The 23,775-nt window shown below is 39.9% G+C and overlaps 1 protein-coding gene across 4 annotated transcripts in view; it reads left to right on the top strand.

Moving 5' to 3' along the window:
* LOC128689997 (ribosome biogenesis protein BMS1 homolog) overlaps positions 1 to 23,775 on the top strand; it is a 121,019-nt gene that overhangs the window by 23,150 nt on the left and 74,094 nt on the right. For 3 of the 4 annotated variants that reach the window (XM_070088658.1, XM_053778471.2, XM_053778472.2), the window contains exons 8-13: positions 5,222 to 5,418; positions 6,345 to 6,526; positions 11,969 to 12,221; positions 14,517 to 15,084; positions 15,432 to 15,604; positions 18,215 to 18,392. In XM_070088658.1, the coding sequence (XP_069944759.1) occupies positions 5,222 to 5,418; positions 6,345 to 6,526; positions 11,969 to 12,221; positions 14,517 to 15,084; positions 15,432 to 15,604; positions 18,215 to 18,392 (1,551 nt within the window). The remainder of the gene's footprint in view (positions 1 to 5,221; positions 5,419 to 6,344; positions 6,527 to 11,968; positions 12,222 to 14,516; positions 15,085 to 15,431; positions 15,605 to 18,214; positions 18,393 to 23,775) is intronic. The other variant, XM_070088657.1, reaches the window with a different exon arrangement.

The following is a 23,775-nucleotide window of genomic DNA, read 5'->3' as shown; positions in this document are numbered from 1 at the left end:
TTTATTGAAAGAATTAAGAGTAAGACGGAGAGTAGGATAGCAGATGAACAAGGAGGCTTTAGGAAAGGTAGGGGATGTGTGGACCAGGTGTTTACAGTGAAACATATAAGTGAGCAGTATTTAGATAAGGCTAAAGAGGTTTTTGTGGCATTTATGGATTTGCAAAAGACGTATGACAGGGTGGATAGGGGAGCAATGTGGCAGATGTTGCAGGTGTATGGTATAGGAGGTAGGTTACTGAAAGCAGTGAAGAGTTTTTACGAGGATAGTGAGGCTCAAGTTAGAGTATGTAGGAAAGAGGAAGATTATTTCCCAGTAAAAGTAGGCCTTAGACAAGGATGTGTGATGTCACTGTGGTTGTTTAATATATTTATAGATGGGGTTGTAAGAGAAGTAAATGCCTTGGCAAGAGGCGTGGAGTTGAAAGATAAAGAATCACACATAAAGTGGGAGTTGTCACAGTTGCTCTTTGCTGATGACACTGTGCTCTTGGGAGATTCTGAAGAGAAGTTGCAGAGGTTGGTGGATGAATTTGGTAGGGTATGTAAAAGAAGAAAATTAAAAGTGAATACAGGAAAGAGTAAGGTTTGAGGATAATAAAAAGATTAGGTGATGAAAGATTGGATATCAGATTGAAGGGAGAGAATATGGAGGAGGTGAATATATTCAGATATTTGGGAGTGGACATGTCAGCGGATGGGTGTATGAAAGACGAGGTGAATCATAGAATTGATGAGGGGAAAAGGGTGAGCGGTGCACTTAGGAGTCTGTGGAGACAAAGAACTTTGTCCTTGGAGGCAATGAGGGGAATGTATGAGAGTATAGTTTTACCAACGCTCTTATATGGTTGTGAAGCATGGGTGATGAATGCTGCAGCGAGGAGAAGGCTGGAGGCAGTGGAGATGTCATGTCTGAGGGCAATGTGTGGTGTGAATATAATGCAGAGAATTCATAGTTTTGAAGTTAGGAGGAGGTGCGGGATTGCCAAAACTGTTGTCCAGAGGGCTGAGGAAGGGTTGTTGAGGTGGTTCGGACATGTAGAGAGAATGGAGCGAAACAAAATGACTTCAAGAGTGTATCAGTCTGTAGTGGAAGGAAGGCGGGTAGGGGTCAGCCTAGGAGGGAGGGGGTAAAGGAGGTTTTGTGTGCAAGGGGCTTGGACTTCCAGCAGGCATGCGTGAGCATGTTTGATAGGAGTGAATGGAGACAAATGGTTTTTAATACTTGACGTGCTGTTGGAGTGTGAGCAAAATAACATTTATGAAGGGATTCAGGGAAACCGGCGGGCCGAACTTGAATCCTGGAGATGGGAAGTACAGTGCCTGCGCTCTGAAGGAGGGGTGTTAATGTTGCAGTTTAAAAATTGTAGTGTAAAGCACCCTTCTGGCAAGACAGTGATGGAGTGAATAATGGTGAAAGTTTTTCTTTTTCGGGCCACCCTGCCTTGGTGGGAATCGGCCAGTGTGCTAATAAAAATAATAAAAAAATATATCTCAACGCACCACTCACCTTTTTTTCCTCATCAATTCTATGATTAACCTCATCCTTCATAAATCCATCAGCCGACACGTCAACTCCCAAGTACAGTTAAATCCGCCTAGCGATACATTTTAACGCAAAAATTTTGCCTCGGCTAGCGCTAAAAATCTCGCTCAACGCAATTCGTTTGAGATGCGTCCACGTGCGGCCTGAGCCCACCTCACTTGTTCCATGGGTGCCAGTGTTTACAAGCCAGCCACCTCGGTCGCTTCCAAGCATACAATCGGAACATTTCATATTATCACAGCCTTTTTAGTGATTGCACCTGCAAAATAAGTCACCATGCGCCCCAAGAAAGTTTCTAGTGCCAACCCTACAGTAAAAAAGGTGAGAATTACTATGGATATGAAGAAAGAGATCATTGCTACGTATGAAAGTGGAGTGCGTGTCTCCGAGCTGGCCAGGTTGTACACAAAACCCCAATCAACCATCGCTACTATTGTGGCCAAGGAAACGGCAATCAAGGAAGCTGTTCTTGCCAAAGGTGCAACTTTGTTTTAGAAACAGAGATCGCAAGTGATAGAAGATGTTGAGAGACTGTTATTGGTGTGGATAAACAAAAAACAGATAGCAGGAGATAGCATCTCTCAAGCAGTCATGTGTGAAAAGGCTAGGAAGTTGCATGACGATTTAATTAGAAAAATGCCTGCAACTAGTGGTGATGTGAGTGAATTTAAGGCCAGCAAAGGTTGGTTTGAGAGATTTAAGAATCGTAGTGGCATACATAGTGTGATAAGGCATGGTGAGGCTGCCAGTTCGGACCACAAAGCGGCTGAAAAATATGTGCAGGAATTCAAGGAGTACATAGACAGTGAAGGACTGAAACCTGAACAAGTGTTTAATTGTGACAAAACAGGCCTGTTTTGGAAGAAAATGCCAAGCAGGACCTACATTACTCAGGAGGAAAAGGCACTCCCAGGACATAAGCCTATGAAAGACAAGCTTACTCTGTTGATGTGTGCCAATGCTAGTGGTGATTGCAAAGTGAAGCCTTTATTGGTGTATCACTCTGAAATTCCCAGAGTGTTCAGGAAAAACAATGCCCTCAAGGCTAATTTGTGTGTGCTGTGGAGGGCAAACAGTAAGGCATGGGTTACTAGGGACTTTTTCTATGACTGGTTACACCATGCATTTGCCCCCAATGTGAAAAATTACCTAACTGAAAAGAAATTAGACCTTATGTGCCTCCTGGTATTAGACAATGCTCCTGGTCATCCTTCAGACATGGCAGAGCGACTTTCTGTGGAAATGAGCTTCAGTAGGGTCAAGTTTTTGCCTCCTAATACCACTCCTCTCCTGCAGCCCATGGACCAGCAGGTTATTGCAAACTTCAAGAAACTGTACACAAAAGCTCTGTTTGAAAGGTGCTTTGTAGTGACCTCAGAAACTCAGTTGACTCTAAGAGAGTTTTAGAGAGATCACTTTAGCATCCTCAGTTGTGTAAACATTATAGGTAAGGCTTGGGAGGAAGTGACTAAGAGGACCTTGAACTCTGCTTGGAAGAAACTGTGACCAGAATGTGTAGACAAAAGGGGTTTTGAAGGGTTTGAGGCTAACCCTGGAAATCCTTTGCCAGTAGAGGAATCCATTGTGACATTGGGGAAGTCCTTGGGGTTGGAGGTTAGTGGGGAGGATGTGGAAGAGTTGGTGGAGGAGGACAATGAAGAACTAACCACTGATGAGCTGCTAGTTCATCTTCAACAGCAAGAGGCCACACCTGAGGAAACTGCTTCAGAGGAGGGGATAGAGAAATTGAAGAAGTTGCCTACTTCAAAGATTAAGGAAATGTGTGCATTGTGGCTTAAAGTGCAAACCTTTTTTGATGAAAATCACCCTCACACAGCTATTGCAAGCCGTGCTGGTGACTATTACACTGACAATGTTGTGAAATACTTTAGGAATGTCATAAAGGAACGGGAGGTACAGGCCTCTATGGACAGATATGTTGTGCGACAGGTCCAGTGACTCTCAAGCTGGTCCTAGTGGCATTAAAAGAAGAAGGGAAGTAACCCCGGAAAAGGACTTGCCACCTCAAGTCCTAATGGAAGGGGATTCCCCTTCTAAACATTAACACCATCCACAGTCTCCCCTTCTCCCATCCCATCAATCATCACCAGTTCTGAAACCTCCTTGCTCATCCACAATCCTACATTCTGTCTTACCTCTAATTCTTTCAATTATAACTCTACCATACACTTTTCCTGGTATACTCAGTAAACTTATTCCTCTATAATTTTTACAGTCTCTTTTGTCCCCCTTCCCTTTATATAAAGGGACTAAACATGCTCTCTGCCAATCCCTAGGTACCTTCCCCTCTCTTTCATACATTTATTAAACAAAAATACCAACCACTCCAACATTATATATCCCCCTGCTTTTAACATTTCTGTCATGATCTTATCAGTTCCAGCTGCTTTACCCCCTTTCATTCTATGTAATGCCTCACGCACCTCCCCCACACTCACATCCTGTTCTTCTTCTCTCCTAAAAGATGGTATACCTCCCTGGCCAGTGTATGAAATTACCACTTCCCTTTCTTCGTCGACATTTAAAAGTTCCGCAAAATATTCTTGCCATCTACCCAAAACCTCCATCTCCCCATCTACTAACTCCCCTACTCTGTTTTTAACTGACAAATCCATTCGTTCTCTAGGCTTTCTTAACTTGTTTAACTTACTGCAAAAATTTTTCTTATTTTCATTAAAATTTCTTGACAGTGCCTCTCCCACTCTATCATCTGCTCTCCTTTTGCACTGTCACCACTCTCTTTGCCTTTCTTTTACTCTCCATATACTTTACTCTTCTTATAACACTTCTGCTTTGTAAAAACCTCTCATAAGCTAACTTTTTCTCTTTTATTACACCCTTTACTTCATCATTCCACCAATCACTCCTCATTCCTCCTGCACCCACTCTCCTATAACCACAAACTTCTGCCCCACATTCTAATACTGCATTTTTAAAACTATTCCAACCCTCTTCAACCCCCCCACTATTCATGCTTGCACCAGCCCATCTTTCTGCCAATAGTTGTTTATATCTCACCCAAATTTCCTCCTCCCTTAGTTTATACACTTTCACCTCCCTCTTACTTGTTGTTGCCATTTTCTTCTTTTCCCATCTACCTCTTACTCTAACTGTAGCTACAACTAAATATTTATATTGTTAAATAAGACAGTTACAGTGGCAACCATTATTAATACAATGTTTCACCCATGAGTAGGATGTATTGGCAAAAATGACACCAGTTGCAGTGGTGTGTTATGCTGGTGAAGATAACCCTAGTTGCAGTGGAGTTTTTAATTGGTACATTTCGCTCATGGGTGCATTACATTGATAAAACAACACATTTGTTGCAGAGGAATCCAAGTGGGCACTTTTAAAGTACTTTTTTTATTTTTACTACCTTTGTTTTTTTTGTTGTTGGCATCCCACCTCCAGCTTCTAACAGTTGTTTTACATTCATACCAAATTGGCAGGTTTCGGTATTTTTTTTAATGAAGCCGACTGCTTTTTTGTATCTTAGGTCAAACTGTCCATAACTCTTATCCTAATTCCTACTGTTGCTTCTTGTTTCTGCATGTATGTAAATATTAAAAACATATTTTCTTAGTTATATTTAATTTCACAAGATAATAAACATGAAGGTTTTGTCAGACTTAATAAACTGAATTATTGTCAGGTTGTGGAGACTGTAAGATAAAAGACCTTAGCTACTTACCTGACCCATGTCCACTTCCTGAACAATTGAAGAAAAGGTCACTTAATGCCAAGGAGAGACTGACATATGCACCAATGTCAGGAGTAGGTGGCGTAGTATATGATAAGGATGCAGTCTACATTGATCTTGGAAACTTCCATCATGGAAACAAAGCCAGAGTCAGTATTTATTCTGAATTGTGTTATATCTATTGCCATGTAGCCTAAACACCTTCCCCCCAATATACAGTAGGGTTGAATCTTACAGAAGACAGTCACATGCCATGGATTCTCATTAATCTGTTTATTCATTCTCTGTATTTTTTCTCCATCATTTTGATGAAAGTTAACTCATTATTATGAATATTATAATCATAATTATAATAATAATAATAATCCAAGTTAGAGTGTGTTGTGTTTTGTGTGGAAACATTATTTATTAGAGCTAACAGTCTCACTATCAGCTTCTATTCTTATAACTTGCTTTCCCTTGAATATTGACACACATAAATTTCTTAAAATCTATATAAGTTCATTACAGTTATTTATATATTATATTCATTTCAATATTAATTTACAATCCCAGTTCCTTAACCCATAAACGGTCCAAACGTATAAATACGTTTTTTCAACATTTGAAAGTATGTAAAAAAAGTAGATCTTTTTTTTTTTTTACATTTGAAAACGTGTAAAAAACTTTGATCTACATTTTTTTTTGTTATATTTGAAAATATGTAAAAAAAAGCGTAGATCTACTTTTGGAGCACTACGCATATGAGCGTAGATCTGCTTGGACCGTTTACGGGTTAATTGGCAGCAAAGATTCACTTAAACTCATTTTATTGTTAATTCATTTGAATTGTAGCTTTATAGCACTAGGCTATGTAATTAAATGGCATTCTGCCATCAGTTGTGAAGAAAAGACATTCTGCACAGGAAACTTTAATTGGGACAATGTCTTGATCTGTTAAGATCTGCATTAAGTCATGGCGTGATAAAGGTCCTAAAAGATCATAATGTTGTCCTAACGGAAGCTAGCTCTGCAAAGTGTCTTTCCAACACTATGCCACATTCTTGTGCTTAAACATTGTTTAATTTACCTGTAGAATAAAAGTGAAGACAGTGAAGAGGAGGAAGATAATGTTCTTCAGCCACTGTTAGACCTCCAGAAAACTACAGATGAAAAGCAAGCTCAGAGTAAAATACAACTGTTTCCCCAGTCACAGTTAATTTCAAATGATGATTTGGAAGATGATAATGAAAATGAAGATAAAGATGGTGTAATCACGTAAGTTTATGAATAATGTAATTATCAAATATGTAAAAAACAAATCAAGATAACCTACCTCTGATACCAATTACATATCTGTATTTTCAGTCAAAAACATCTCCTTTGACATATACTGTACCCTATATCTAATCTTGTTTATGCATAAATCTATCAGCTGTTATATACTGTATATCCTAAGTTTTTGCATTTTATAGATAAATGTTACTGTATTTTTTTTTTTTTTTTTTTTTTTTTTTTTTTTTTTTTTTTTTTTCAACAAGTTGGCCGTCTCCCACCGAGGCAGGGTGACCCAAAAAAGAAAGAAAATCCCCAAAAAGAAAATACTTTCATCATCATTCAACACTTTCACCACACTCGCACATTATCACTGTTTTTGCAGAGGTGCTCAGAATACAACAGTCTAGAAGCATACACATATAAAGATACACAACATATCCCTCTAAACTGCCAAACTGTATATATTCATAAAATAGTATATATAATAGCAATAATCATATTAACTATATTACTGTCTTTATAGGTAGTAGGTTGGTAGACAGCAACCGCCAAGGAAGTACTACTGTCCTGCCAAATGAGTGTAAAACGGAATCCTGTAATTGTTTTACATGATGGTAGGATTGCTGGTGTCCATTTTTCTGTCTCATAAACATGCAAGGTTTCAGGTATGTCTTGCTGCTTCTTCTTACACTTAGGTCACGCTACACATACATGTACAAGCATATATATACACACCCCTCTGGGTTTTCTTCTATTTTCTTACTAGTTCTTGTTCTCGTTTATTTCCTCTTACCTCCATGGGGAAGTGGAACAGAATTCTTCCTCCATAAGCAATGCGTGTTGTAAGAGGCGGCTAAAATACCAGGAGCAAGGGGCTAGTAACCCCTTCTCCTGTATATATTACAAAACGTAAAAGGAGAAACTTTCATTTTTCCTTTTGGGCCACCCTGCCTTGGTGGGACATAGCCGGTGTGTTGAAAGAAAGAAAATTACTGTCATTATAGGTAGTAGGTTGGTAGACAGCAACCGCCTAGGAGGTGCAGTGGAACCTCAAAAATCGAACGTATCACATATCAAACGTTTCAAAAATAGGACCATTTTTTCAGACAAACTGTGTCCCTATTATCGAATGCGCCCCTATTTTCGGACCGCCGGGTACGGGACCTGTCTGCCGGCCCGCTCTGTCCGCGTCCCTATGCAGGCATCGTGAGCAGTCTAGCTGTGTTTATACTTGAGTGAACACTAACCTGCGCTCTCATTCACGCATTTTACGGTTATTTCATTGTGTTTAGTGCTTGTGGGACTGTGAAATAAGCTGCCATGGGCCCAAGGAAACTTGCTAGTGGTGCCCCTGTGGTAAAGAAAGTGAGAAACACCATAGATGTGAAGAAGGAAATACAGGTCTCCCTCAACATTCGCGAGGGTTTGGGGATCAAGAGCCTCGCGAATGTTGAAAAATTGCGAATGTTTGGTGCCCCAAAATATTGTAGGGAAATATAATACAATACAGTACTGCTTCTTTAACTTGTTGAACCATGAACAATCATGAAATACGTGAAAATGTCGTAAATTGTACTAAATACATACATGTTATGGTTTAATAACATGTATGTTATTAAATACCACTGCCTCCACCAATGCCTCCACCACTTCCTCAACCACTGCGAGTCCCTACTACCCTCCCTCCGACCCCGCAACTGGCAGCCAGCCCTCCCACCACTCAGTGTGGTGAGTGTTTTTTTGTTCATTATTTGCTATTAAACTACAGTATAAATAATGTAAGCACATTCATGACTGCATATTGGAATGGCTATTTGGACAGGTATTGGATGATGACATCATGTGTTTACTCTTGAACACAGCAAAGAATCAAACATTTCTGCTACTGCTAATAATAACAATAGTAATAATAATAATAAATGCGATAGAATTGAAGAAGGAAATTGTACAAAAGTACGAGGGAGTGGTTGACACATCGTCAGTGTGGCTCTGTTTATGCTGGAGTGAGCATTAGTCTCTGTGCTCTTCCAAACATTTCACAATAATTCACTGTGTTTGATGCTTGTAGATTGAGTGCGACTGGAGTGGTGGAGGCAATGATTGAGGCAGTGGGTGAGGCAGTGGGTGAGGCAGTAGTTGAGGCAGCGTTTGAGGCAGTGGTTGAGGCAGCGATGAGGCGCTGGTAGAGGCAGCGGTTTAGGCAGGGGTTGAGGCAGCGGTTGTGGCAATGGTGGAGGCAGCAGTTGAGGCAGTGGTATTTAATAACATGTTATAAATAATAATAATACATATTATTAACATTTATTATTATTATTATTAACATGTTTGTTATTAAATACCACTGCCTCAACCACTGCCTCATCCTCTGTCTCACCCACTGCCTCAACTGCTGCCTCGCCCACTGCCTCACCCACTGCCTCAACCGCTGTCTCACCCACTGCCTCACCCACTGCCTCACCCACTGCCTCACCCATTGCCTCAACTGCTGCCTCGCCCACTGCCTCACCCACTGCCTCACCCACTGCCTCACCCACTGCCTCAACTGCTTCCTCAACCACTGCCTCAACTGCTGTCTCACCCACTGCCTCACCCACTGCCTCAACCGCTGCCTTACCCACTGCCTCACCCACTGCCTCACCCACTGCCTTAACCACTGCCTCACCCACTGCCTTACCCACTGCCTCAACTGCTTCCTCAACCACTGCCTCTACCACTTCCTCTACCACTCCAGTCACACTCAATCTACAAGCACCAAACACAATGAATTATTGTGAAATGTTTGGAAGAGCACGGAGACTAATGCTCACTCCAGTATAAACAAAGCCACACTGATGATGTGTCAACCACTCCCTCGCATTTTTGTACAATTTCCTTCTTCAATTCTATCGCATTTATTATTATTATTATTATTATTATTATTATTATTATTATTATTATTACTATTATTACTATTATTACTATTGTTATTATTAGCAGTAGCAGAAATGTTTGATTCTTTGCTGTGTTCAAGAGTAAACACATGATGTCACCTTCCAATACCTGTCCAAATAGCCATTCCAATATGCAGTCATGAATGGGTTTACATTATTTATACTGTAGTTTAATAGCAAATAATGAACAAACAAAACACTCACCAACTGGTGGGAGGGCTGGCTGCCAGTTGCAGGGGTCGGAGGGAGGGTAGTAGGGACTCGCAGGTGGCGGGAAACTTAAATATGATTTGGCGGCTGGGAATTTGGAGGCTGGGAATTCGGCAGTTGGGAATTCGCAAATGTGTGAAGCCCGCGAAAGTTGAAAACACAAATGTTGAGGGAGACCTGTAATACAGAAGTATGAGAGTGGTGTGAGATTTATTGAGCTTGCCAGGATGTATGGGAAAAACAAGTTGACCATCGGTTCTGTCCTGTCAGAGAAAGAACAAATCAAGGAAGCTGATGTTGCGAAAGGTGTTAATATAGGGAGTGGATGAGGTGCCTTCTTCAAAGATTAAGGAGATTTGTACCAAGTGGAATGATGTCCAAATGTTTGTGCAGAAGTACCACCCTGAGCAAGCTGAAACAAGCCATCTTTGCAACAAGCTCAGTGACAGAACCATGTCCCATTTTAGGGAAATGTTAAAGAGGTACCAGAAACAGAGGACTGTGGACAGTTATTTTGTGAGACAGGGGTCCAATGACTCTCAAGCTGGTCCTAGTGGCATTAAAAGACAGAGGAGGGAAGTAACCCCAGAGAGGGCTTTACCTGAAGTCCTCATGGAGGGGGATTCTCCTTCCAAACACTAACCCCAGCTCTCTCTCTCCTCCTCCCTATCTTCCAGATGCCATCACCAATCTTCAATAAAGGTAAGTAAAAATGTTATTTTATATATATTACTATACATAATTAAAAACTATAGTATTTGTTGTATGTAAAACTGTAATTAATCTCTATAAAATGTATTTTTTGTGTGAATATTTTTAGGTTTCTGGAATGGATTAATTGTATTTTCATTATTTCTTATGGGAAATATTGCTTTGAATTTCAGACTTTTCGAATTTAGAACTAGCTCCTGGAACGGATTAAGTTCGATTTTTGAGGTTCCACTGTACTACCGTCCTGCCAAATGAGTGTAAAACAGAAGCCTGTAATTGTTTTACATGATGGTAGGGTTGCTGGTGTCTTTTGTCTGTCTCATAAATATATAAGATTACAGGTACATCTAGCTACTTCTACTTACACTTAGGTCACACTACACATACATGTACAAGCATATATATACACACCCCTCTGGGTTTTCTTCTATTTTCTTTCTAGTTATTATTCTTGTTTATTTCCTCTTACCTCCATGGGGAAGTGGAACAGAATTCTTCCTCTGTAAGCCATGCATGTTGTAAAAGGCAACTAAAATGCCGGGAGCAAGGGACTAATAACCCCTTCTCCTATGTAAATTACTAAATATGAAAAGAGAAACTTTCATTTTTCTTTTTGGGCCACCCTGTCTTGGTGGGATACAGCCGGTTTGTTGAAAAAAAAATTACTGTCATTATAGGTAGTAGGTTGGTAGACAGCAACTACCAAGGAGGTACTACAGTCCTGCCAAATGAGTGTAAAACAGAAGCCTGTAATTGTTTTACATGATGGTAGGATTGCTGGTGTCTATTTTTCTGTCTCATAAACATGTAAGTTTTCAGGTACGTCTTGCTACTTATACTTACACTTACGTTACACTTCACTTGCATGTACAAGCATATAAGTGCACACACCCCTCTGGGTTTTCTTTTATTTTGTTACTAGTTCTTGTTCTTGTTTATTTCCTCTTATCTCCATGGGGAAGTGGAAAAGAATTCTTCATCCGTAAGCCATGCGTGTCGTAAGAGGCAACTGACATGTCGGGAGCAAAGGGCTAATAACCCCTTTTCCTGTATACATTATTAAAATTAAATAGATAGACTTTAGTTTTTCTTTTTGGGCCACCCTGCCTTAGTGTGATATGGCCGGTTTGTTGAAAGAGGAACAAGATTACTGTCATAGTAATATTTAATCAAAGTGCTTACTAATGTGACCCCAAAATTAAAAGTGCTCTTGGTGTTCACATTTGGAAAAAAAAAAAATATTTCTTATAAATTTAAAGAGTACATCTTTCTGGTGGTAATAAAACAAAAACGAAATTCTTTCAATACTTGTCGAGATATAAAGGCGTAAAATTAAAAGTCGATGACCCTCTGACAGCAACATCAGCGAGACCCATGTAATGTACAATGTACATATATCCACGCATTGTATGCAACACAGTACCTACACTGAAAGGGTTAAAGTGTTCCCACTCTGATGAACTCTTAAGAGCAATCTTTCCTTTGTAGTTTACCTTTTGATGGTTTCAGGGACTATTTTTTTTTCTGAATGGTATGTGCATGCAGCATATTTCTTATGTCATTTCAGCTCATTTTTTTCACATTTCCTCAGGAAATCAGGAAATGGGCTTCCACCATATGAAACAGTGACTGACAACACTGGCAGGGTCAGAAGACGAGCTATTTTCTCTGATAACTTGGAGGATGCGGAAAATGGTGATGAATCAGGCAGTGAGGATGATGATGAGGATGAGGATGTAGAAGATGATGATGATGATGATGATGATGATGATGATGATGATGATGAAACAGAAAATGAAGAAGAGGATGATCATGCAATAGGTCCCCTTAGAAAAAAATTCAAGGTTAGTATATGATTTGCTACTTTTTGAGACTGGGCCACCTACCTTTCCTCAGGAAAATCCCCCAAAATCATATATTTCCACTTCAAGCTATTTCCAGTCTGACACTGACCAAAATCATCTCTGTTCTACTAGATACCAAGAAACATCCAATAAAAACCATAAAAATGGCCTTAGAAAACAGCTCAAAGTTGCTGTTTTAAACCAAAAGCAAGATCAGTGGTTTGCTTTTCCTAACACTCACTACATGGGGAAAGATCTTTTTCTATATTGTGCACCTCACTGCACAGACCCATTCTCTCATGTCTAAGCCAAAATTTACCGCTCACAGCATATTTGAGGGAGCTGTAACACTGACTTCACTGGCATATATCTATTTGGGAGACTGTGGTGTTCATAATAATTTTTTAGTATTATTTTTGTCATACTGAAACCAGACTTAATTTTCTCATTAGATTTCACTAAAAATACATATTACTTAACCTTTTCATTGTCAGTCCCATAATATTACAGCTTTGAAGCCAGTGTCAGTCCCGTAATACTACACCAAAATTCTAGCAGTTTCCATTCTTGCGAGAGAAAGCTGGTAGGCCTACATGTGAAAGAATGGATCTGAGTGGTCAGTGTGCGCAGTATAAAAATAAATCCTGCAGTACACAGTGCATAAAAAGAGAAAAAGACTTTGTGGTGCATTTTCGTATGGCAATTAGGATTGTATTCTCATTTTCTTGGTCTCATTTGCCAGAATGGGAGATATATTAAAAAAATGAAAGTGATTTTGAATGGTTTACAGACTAAAAGTAGCTTGAAGGTGGGCTCAAAGTAACAAATGTTCGATTTTTGACGATGTTCAAGAGTAAACAAATCACGTCACACGTCCAATACATGTCAACTGGTGGGTCGAATGTGCATTCACCAATGTGCTGATATTATTTATACAGTTATGCAATAATCTTAATAACAGTAAATCTATTTTTTGTGTGAATAAAAATTCAAAATGAGAGCAAGGGTAATATAAGAAGGGCCTGGAGACATGACTAATGAACAGAGGACATGTTATTTTAGTGCCAGAAATGTCTGCATTGTTTATTCTGGCCTCTATTTTGAAATTGGTCTTAATTGAATTTTCTGTGAAATTAGCCAAATTATTCATTTCTGATCACTTTTTTTCGAGGTAGTTGAAATAGGTAAATGGCCGATTTCTTGTACTCAATCGCTAGAATAAAAAGAGTTCTCACGAAATAGCTATGAGTTTGGTCCAGTGGAGCAAAGGAATTGGCCCAAAATAGGGCTCAAATTGGGTGAAATCACTGATGCATAAATATCACCAAGACCACTAACTTTGCAAGTGTAATTCTGTAAGTTTGTCATCAAATTTCATACTTTTGGTATCATTACCTTTGGAAAAAGATTCTCTATCATTTCATAAGTTTTTTTTTTTTTTTAAATTCTTCAACACCATGAGCAAGTTTGCGAGCAGGGGTCTTGACACCCAGAGGATTGTCATATAGGATATGGGTCCCATTTCATTCATCACTGACTTGTTACTACATATTCTCCCTAGTTAATTATTCTATCCAACACACTTGGCCCTTGCTTAATTCTAGCTTTTGTAACAAATTTGTCACAGTATTTTCTTTTCTTACCTCTGCTACCAAAAGTTTAAACAAGATGAATTATGGCTCACACTAATGTAATTGATCATGGTTGAGATAGAGGTTGAACAGGCACACTATTTGTGCAATTAAAATGGTCAGTTGAATTGTGTTCCCTTGTCAGCACATTTCTGGCAAGACAGACTGAATGAGTAATGGTGAATGTGTTACCTTCTTTAGATCACCATGCCTTGGCAAGAGATGGCCACTGAGGTAAAAAAAAAAACAAAAAATCTTATAACACACCAGGCTTCTCCACTGAGGTGAGGTGACCCCCAAAACTTAAGAAAAACATTGATCGTTATTTATTCAGTTACTGTCTTAACAAGTGTGCTGACATCACAGTTCAGATGACCCTCCAAACTGTAACATTCTCACATCCTCAGTTATGTACCTGTATATTTTGTACAGTAGTAATTGTTTGTGGTTTTTTTTTTTAACAAGTTAGTTGTTTCCCACTGAGGCAGGGTGACCCAGAAAGAAAGAAAATCCCCAAAAAGAAATTACTTTCATCATCATTCAACACTTTCACCTCACTCATACATAATCACTGTTTTTAAAAAAGCTGACCTTAGGATGGCATTCTTGCCTCTCTGCATCATTAAAGTTTTTGCCTAAATTAGAATTCTCTTATTTCTTTCAGAATGGTTTATCTCATAAGAAGAGAAACCAAGATTATGGCCAGGATAGTGATTCAGATGATTATGATTTGGATGGAGACTTGCAAGATGTCAACGCTTTACAAAGTATTGATGGAAACATAAAAAGTCGTGTTGACTCACATATGACACAAGTGAGGAAAGGCTCAGGGTCAAAGCAGCAAATTCCTGGTATAAAATCTAACAAGGATTCTGATGTAACTGCAAAGATTCAAGGACTGTTAGAAAAAATAAACAAATCAGGTCAAAACCCAAAGCAAAAAGCCATAAGTGATGATAGTGGCTTCAGTAATGAGGAAAATGATAGTGATGATTTAATAGACGATTGCAAGGATGAAATAGAGGGTTCTGATGGTTTACTTCAAGATAATGGATTAAATGTTAAGCCACCTAAAAATCCTGAGACAATTGATAATGATTCAGATGATTCAGACAGTGAAGAAGAGAATGACAAATTAGAATACCGTAGTGAGATGTTAAAACAAGCAACAGAGAATTTTTACAAGAATCAAAGTACAGTGTCTTATTTAAGGAAATACATTTATGGTGAAGGTAAATATTGAGTCATATACATTCATGCCATTTATTTTTTATTGGTAGCAAAGTCAGTGTTTGTTTCATGCCTAAATGTGTAAAGGCAGTGAAGAAAATTTATTTAAAAAAATAAGATGAAATACTCCCTAGGATCGTATCAAACTTTGTATATAGTGTTACATTATGTGTATTGTATTAATATGAATAGATGTAATATTTGCTATATGCTTTTTTAATGTGCCCTAGGTCATTTACCTATTGGTAGGCTTAGAATAACCATGCAGTTATTATTTTATCCATGTACAGTAGTCTTAACTTTTGATATAAATTTACTACACACAATCTCATTGCATCTTTCCTTATAGTCAGTGATGATGAAAAAGGCTCTGATGAAGCAGTTGAAGAAGTTGGTGGACTCTTTAAACGACCTACAGTGCCAAAATCCAACACTAGCGGGCCTACTTCTCGTGCAGTCTCAGATGCTGTAGACACTAGCCGTTACATCCCTCCTGTTCTTAGAAACTGGAGTGTAGAGGAGGTAATGTATGTTAATGTGTTCTTGTCTTTGCAGTAAGGATTGTTTTTATTCTTTCGGACAATGAAAGAGTTAACTTAACCCTTCATCTAATATCATTGAAATATCTCTCATATTTTTAAATGCAGTGTAGTTGGGTAATTAACAGTAAAGAGGCCAGAAATATTTAATGATGGAAAATAATACTGTAAGTTACATAGAATTCTTTTTTGATTCTCTTCCATAAAAACGTAAGATAGAATTAGGTATTTGTATGGACAGTAAAACAATGGCATTTCCAGATTTGCACAAAAAATGTAAATAAACAGAGAGTAGTAAGGGAGAAAAAGTTAGCATATGAGAAGTTTTTACAAAGTAGAAGTGATGCAAGGAGGGAAGAGTATATGGAGAAAAAGAGAGAGGTTAAGAGACTGGTGAAGCAATGTAAAAAGAGAGCAAATGAGAGAGTGGGTGAGATGTTATCAACAAATTTTGTTGAAAATAAGAAAAAGTTTTGGAGTGAGATTAACAAGTTAAGAAAGCCTAGAGAACAAATGGATTTGTCAGTTAAAAATAGGAGAGGAGAGTTATTAAATGGAGAGTTAGAGGTATTGGGAAGATGGAGGGAATATTTTGAGGAATTGTTAAATGTTGATGAAGATAGGGAAGCTGTGATTTCGTGTATAGGGCAAGGAGGAACAACATCTTGTAGGAGTGAGGAAGAGCCAGTTGTGAGTGTGGGGGAAGTTCGTGAGGCAGTAGGTAAAATGAAAGGGGGTAAGGCAGCCGGGATTGATGGGATAAAGATAGAAATGTTAAAAGCAGGTGGGGATATAGTTTTGGAGTGGTTGGTGCAATTATTTAATAAATGTGTGGAAGAGGGTAAGGTACCTAGGGATTGGCAGAGAGCATGCATAGTTCCTTTGTATAAAGGCAAAGAGGATAAAAGAGAGTGCAAAATTATAGGGGGATAAGTCTGTTGAGTATACCTGGCAAAGTGTATGGTAGAGTTATTATTGAAAGAATTAAGAGTAAGACGGAGAATAGGATAGCAGATGAACAAGGACGCTTTAGGAAAGGTAGGGGGTGTGTGGACCAGGTGTTTACAGTGAAACATATAAGTGAACAGTATTTAGATAAGGCTAAAGAGGTCTTTGTGGCATTTATGGATTTGGAAAAGGCGTATGACAGGGTGGATAGGGGGGCAATGTGGCAGATGTTGCAGGTGTATGGTGTAGGAGGTAGGTTACTGAAAGCAGTGAAAAGTTTTTACGAGGATAGTGAGGCTCAAGTTAGAGTATGTAGGAAAGAGGGAAATTATTTCCCAGTAAAAGTAGGCCTTAGACAAGGATGTGTGATATCACCGTGGTTGTTTAATATATTTATAGATGGGGTTGTAAGAGAAGTAAATGCGAGGGTCTTGGCAAGAGGCGTGGAGTTAAAAGATAAAGAATCACACATAAAGTGGGAGTTGTCACAGTTGCTCTTTGCTGATGACACTGTGCTCTTGGGAGATTCTGAAGAGAAGTTGCAGAGATTGGTGGATGAATTTGGTAGGGTGTGCAAAAGAAGAAAATTGAAAGTGAATACAGGAAAGAGTAAGGTTATGAGGATAACAAAAAGATTAGGTGATGAAAGATTGGATATCAGATTGGAGGGAGAGAGTATGGAGGAGGTGAATGTATTCAGATATTTGGGAGTGGACGTGTCAGCGGATGGGTCTATGAAAGATGAGGTGAATCATAGAATTGATGAGGGGAAAAGGGTGAGTGGTGCACTTAGGAGTCTGTGGAGACAAAGAACTTTGTCCTTGGAGGCAAAGAGGGGAATGTATGAGAGTATAGTTTTACCAACGCTCTTATATGGGTGTGAAGCATGGGTGATGAATGTTGCAGCGAGGAGAAGGCTGGAGGCAGTGGAGATGTCATGTCTGAGAGCAATGTGTGGTGTGAATATAATGCAGAGAATTCGTAGTTTGGAAGTTAGGAGGAGGTGCAGGATTACCAAAACTGTTGTCCAGAGGGCTGAGGAAGGGTTGTTGAGGTGGTTCGGACATGTGGAGAGAATGGAGCGAAACAGAATAACTTCAAGAGTGTATCAGTCTGTAGTGGAAGGAAGGCGGGGTAGGGGTCGGCCTAGGAAAGGTTGGAGGGAGGGGGTAAAGGAGGTTTTGTGTGCGAGGGGCTTGGACTTCCAGCAGGCATGCGTGAGCATGTTTGATAGGAGTGAATGGAGACAAATGGTTTTTAATACTTGGCGTGCTGTTGGAGTGTGAGCAAAGTAACATTTATGAAGGGGTTCAGGGAAACCGGCAGGCCGGACTTGAGTCCTGGAGATGGGAAGTACAGTGCCTGCACTCTGAAGGAGGGGTGTTAATGTTGCAGTTTAAAAACTGTAGTGTAAAGCACCCTTCTGGCAAGACAGTGATGGAGTGAATGATGGTGAAAGTTTTTCTTTTTCGGGCCACCCTGCCTTGGTGGGAATCGGCCAGTGTGATAAAAAAATAAATAAAAAGAACAGTTTCATCTACATTGAAAACCTAGTGTGTAGCCACCTTCTACAATTATTTACAGCAAAATACTAAATAGAGGTAAATGCCACATTAATGAGGTGTTTACATTTTTGTTTATCCAGCTTCAGAACAGTATTCGCAACTGTTTTGTAACTGGACAGTGGAGTGATGATAAGGATGCTGAAACTCTCCTAAAGATGGATGATGAAGACCTCTATGGAGACTTTGAAGATCTTGAGACAGGAACAAAAATTGTTGGAACTCCTAAGGAAAATGATGATGATGGAAAAGTTAATGAAGGTAAAGTGTGCCACTTTATTCAGCTAAAAGCTTTGTACATTACTCCTAACTTATTTTTCACATCTTAACTTTATTGTCATCTATAATGTTTTACTTTATATTAAGAGATGTTTATACTTTTCTTTCTTACAATGCCTTATTTCCTTTTGAGATTCATCTTCTAGTAAAAACCATAAGTGAAAGTTTCACTGGTATGCTTTATGATCTGTTGGTTTCTGTTGCTGTAGTTGCCTTCATGTATGCCCTCATTATTATTACATTTTTAAGGGGAGAGTGTTAAACCCATAGAGGTCATAAACACCTGGGAAATGGGGAAAATCAGGTTTGTTCTTAGGGAGGGAAGAAGTGCAGTTCTGTGGTATCAAGGAACCTTCCTTGAAGGGCATACACTTTTAATTTATTATTGTTTTCATTTTTTTTATTTTTTAACACACTGGCCATCTCCCACTGAAGCACAATATTTTGTGATGTTCTTAAACCCTTAAACGGTCCAAACGTATATATATATATATGTTCACTAGCGTGGCGCCCCAAACGTATATATACGATTTATTTTTCCTGCCTCCAAATTTGGCACCATTGGCCTGAGATGCTTGGTCAGCATAGAATTGGTCTTAACACTCGGTGTGCACAGTATTAAAAAAATCTGGGACCACTAAGTATCTTGTGGGAGCACCAGTTAAATTGAGCATCAGCTAGAGCAAACAGTGCGGCAAACACCAAGGAGTCACTGGCGTAATGTCATATTAACACTTCTCTTTTAAGAGGAAAGTGATGTTAACCCCAAGTTTAGGGTCTGTCGATCTCTGTCTGTCTTTGTCTATCTCTGTCTATCTGTCTCTATATGTCTCTGTCTATCTGTCTCTGTCAGTCTGTCTCTGTCTTTGTCTATCTGTCTCTGTGTCTGTCTGTATATCTGTCTCTGTCTGTATATCTGTCTCTGTCTGTATATCTGTCTCTGTCTCTATCTCTATATGTGTCTTTCTATCTGTCTCTGGCTTTGTCTATCTATCTCTGTCTATCTCTTTCAATCTGTCTTTGTCTATCTCTGTCACACAGGTACACATAAATACAAGTATATGTAGTATAAATTACCTAGGATAACCCAAAAATCCAGACAAAGTGCTATTCTCTGCTTGAAGATGTGAGTAAATGTGATGATGCAGTCTTGTGGCTCTCTCTGAGACAGAGAGCTGGACGGATAGACATATAGACAGGGAGCTTGACAGACAGACAGATAGAGAGACAGAAATGTTTGTGTACCAGCAAAAACAAAGCCAGGGGGGATGGTCATCTAATCTTTTCTTATCAGCTGCACCCTTCCCCACCCTCCTTTATGCTCATCAAACATCAGCTCTTATCAGATGTTATCTCCTCTTATCATGTCACTGTCAGGGGTGGACTTCGTTTTTCATGCTTCAAGGGAACATATTATTACATATTATTATTATTATTATTATGTATTATTATTATTATGTATTATTATTATTATGTATTATTATTATTATGTATATGTATTATTATTATTACATATTATTATTATTATTATTATGTATTATTATTCTTTCTTTCAACACACCGGCCGTATCCCAACGAGGTGGGGTGGCCCTAAAGGAAAACCGAAAGTTTCTCCTTTTACATTTAGTAATATATACAGGAGAAGCGGTTACTAGCCCCTTGCTCCTGGCATTTTAGTCGCCTCTTACAACACGCATGGCTTACGGAGGAAGAATTCTGTTCCACTTCCCCATGGAGATAAGAGGAAATAAACAAGAATAAGAACTAGAAATAAAATAGAAGAAAACCCAGAGGGGTGTGTATATATGTGCTTGTACATGTATGTGTAGTGTGACCTAGGTGTAAGTAGAAGTAGCAAGACGTACCTGAAATCTTACATGTTTATGAGACAGAAAAAAGGACACCAGCAATCCTACCATCACGTAAAACAATTACAGGCTTTAGTTTCACACTTATTTGGCAGGACGGTAGTACCTCCCTGGGTGGTTGCTGTCTACCAACCTTCTACCTACATGTATTATTATTATTATTATTATTTTTTTTTTTTTTTTCAACAAGTCGGCCGTCTCCTCCTCCTCCTCCTCCTCCTCCTCCTCCTCCTCCTCCTCCTCCTAATCATCCTCCTCCTCCTAATTCTCCTCCCCCTTCTAATCCTCCTCCTCCTCCTCCTCCTCCTCCTCCTCCTAATCCTCCTCCTCCTCCTAATCCTCCTCCTCCTCCTAATCCTCCTCCTCCTCCTAATCCTCCTCCTCCTCCTAATCCTCCTCCTCCTCCTAATCCTCCTCTTCCTTCTAATCCTCCTCCTCCTCCTACTCCTCCTAATCCTCCTGATCCTCCTCCTCCTAATCCTCCTGATCCTCCTAATCCTCCTCCTCCTAATCCTCCTCCTCCTAATCCTCTTCCTCCTCCTCCTCCTCCTCCTAATCCTCTTCCTCCTCCTCCTCCTCTTAATCCTTTTCCTCCTCCTCCTCCTCCTCTTCCTCCTCCTCTTCCTCCTCCTCCTCCTCTTCCTCCTCCTCTTCCTCCTCTTCTTCCTCCTCCTCCTCCTCCTCCTCCTCCTCCTCCTCTTCCTCCTCCTCCTCTTCCTCCTCCTCCTCCTCCTCCTCTTCCTCCTCCTCCTCCTCCTCCTCCTCCCTCCTCCCTCCTCCCTCCTCCCTCCTCCCTCCTCCCTCCTCCCTCCTCCCTCCTCCCTCCTCCTCCCTCCTCCTCCTCCCTCCTCCTCCTCCCTCCTCCTCCTCCCTCCTCCTCCTCCCTCCTCCTCCTCCCTCCTCCTCCCTCCTCCTCCTCCTCCCTCCTCCTTCTCCCTCCTCCCTCCTCCCTCCCTCCTCCTCCTCCCTCCTCCTCCTCCCTCCTCCTCCTCCCTCCTCCTCCTCCCTCCTCCTCCCTCCTCCTCCTCCCTCCTCCTCCCTTCTCCTCCTCCTCCCTCCTCCTCCTCCTCCCTCCTCCTCCTCCCTCCTCCTCCTCCTCCTCCTCCCTCCTCCTCCTCCTCCTCCTCCTCCTCCTCCCTCCTCCTCCTCCTCCTCCTCCTCCTCCCTCCTCCTCCTCCTCCCTCCTCCTCCCTCCTCCTCCTCCTCCTCCCTCCTCCTCCTCCCTCCTCCTCCTCCCTCCTCCTCCTTCCTCCTCCTCCTCCTCCTCCTCCTCCTCCTCGTCATATACTTCAACATATCCAAAACATTGCTGGGACCTATAAATACTTTGTATATATTCCAAGACAATAGTAAATGACCAAGGCAGGTATAAATGTCCACCTGTCAGTGTGCTTGTGACAATTTCAGTACCTAATACTAGTGTCAGAGCAAAGATTGGTTATAAAATGACAAGAACTACTACAAATTGTAATTATCAGAACATAAAAATTACATAAAATAATATGAAAAATAAAAAAAAAGGTATATGGGCAACACTTCTGCAAGCGGCAGGGCTCAATGTTGCTGTCACATGAGCATCCAGTGCCAACTTCTCGGCCTCATATCTCGGTAAGTACTGACCCTAAAATTTTTTTTATTCTATAACACTTAGAAAAAGGTGGTCTTTTTTTTTTCTATAAAAATAAAACAATTTTTTTTTTTAAATATTCGAGGCGCTGTGCCAGTGAATGTATATATAAGTTTGGACCGTTTAAGGGTTAAATCCACTTTTCTTCATGTCACCATCTTAACACCTCCCATATAAAATTAATGCAGTTTCTCTGTTAATAATTCAGGGGATCACTGCATCTCTAGCACAGTCTTGGTCTAGATTCTTTGTCCGATGGCACGATCATCTACATTATTTTTTTTTAATTTGGTGGCCATCTCTTGCCAAGGCAGAGTGACCATCTAGATTATTATTATTATTCATAGGGGTGTGCTAAACTCGTAGGGGTCATGCAGTTCCTGGGAGAATGGAAGACATTCAGGTTCATTTCAAGGAAGGGGAAGGCAGGTCCGATTCCTTAGGTGAAAAGCTTCTCACTGGCATGAGGGAACCTTCTTTGAGGGGTGATTATCTGCAAAATTGTTACTTGCAGTTTGTATTCTCTCACAAACAACACAGCTCAGTTGATCAACTGAAGGAAGCCTGAGTTATAGGCCAAAATATATAGTTCTCTTCTTATCTTTTATTTTCTCTGTATATGCTTGTACCATTAGCTAGTGTTTTATTAAACCTTGAAGTTTGGATATATTGTACCATTTCCCATTTTTCCTCTTCATCTGTATTCAAGCAGTATATTTTTAATTATGCATAATTACTTTTCCAAAATAACTCCAGGTAATTTGCATTACACACAGCACCTCCTAGTACATACTAAATCTAGAATTGGTGGCATATTCTTGAGTTTTTGTGTTATATTGTCACATGAATTAATTCATCCTAAAGGTAAAGTGTTTTGATAATTTTCTATCCACTAGTTTCATAAATCACCTACCACAATTAGTTTCTCTCTAATTAAAATCTACATCAGTAATAATCTTGCTGTACTGAGAGCCCTAGGCCTACCTGGAATATGCTATACTTCATTTACACTAATAGTATAGGCATTTGCATCTCTGGTGCCAGTACAGTCAGTTATGCTAATTTTGTCCAGTAATTTGCCTATATCAACTACAATCACAGTCATTGCTTTCTTGTGGACGGGGAGAGTTGGGGCCTCTTATACAGAAATGTGTTTTTCCAATGAAAGTGTGCAATTCAGTATTTCCTCTGTCTTTCAGTTTTTTGTGCAGTTTCTTTTTCAATACTACTGATGATGATAATGATTGCTTAATCTCTGTTGACAGGTTTCTTGATGTTATTTCCAATGTTTTTTTATATTTATGTTTATATTTATAATGATGATAGGTAGTAGGTTGGTAGACAGCAACCGCCCTGGGAGGTACTACCGTCCTGCCAAGTGAGTGTAAAACGAAAGCCTGTAATTGTTTTACATGATGGTAGGATTGCTGGTGTCCTTTTTTCTGTCTCATGAACATGCAAGATTTCAGGTACGTCTTGCTACTTCTACTTACACTTAGGTCACACTACACATACATGTACAAGCACATATATACACACCCCTCTGGGTTTTCTTCTATTTTCTTTCTAGTTCTTATTCTTGTTTATTTCCTCTTATCTCCATGGGGAAGTGGAACAGAATTCTTCCTCCGTAAGCCATGCGTGTTGTAAGAGGCAACTAAAATGCCGGGAGCAAGGGGCTAGTAACCTCTTCTCCTGTATATATTACTAAATGTAAAAGGAGAAACTTTCGTTTTTCCTTTTGGGCCACCCCGCCTCGGTGGGATACGGCCGGTGTGTTGAAAGAAGAAAGAATGTTTATATTTATAATGATGATAGGTAGTAGGTTGGTAAACAGCAACCGCCCAGGGAGGTACTACCATCCTGCCAA

The sequence above is a fragment of the Cherax quadricarinatus genome, chromosome 25, assembly GCF_038502225.1.
Source record: "Cherax quadricarinatus isolate ZL_2023a chromosome 25, ASM3850222v1, whole genome shotgun sequence".
NCBI lineage: Eukaryota > Metazoa > Arthropoda > Malacostraca > Decapoda > Parastacidae > Cherax > Cherax quadricarinatus.
Note: the sequence above shows the minus strand (reverse complement) of the source record. Positions and strands in the feature narration are given on the sequence as shown.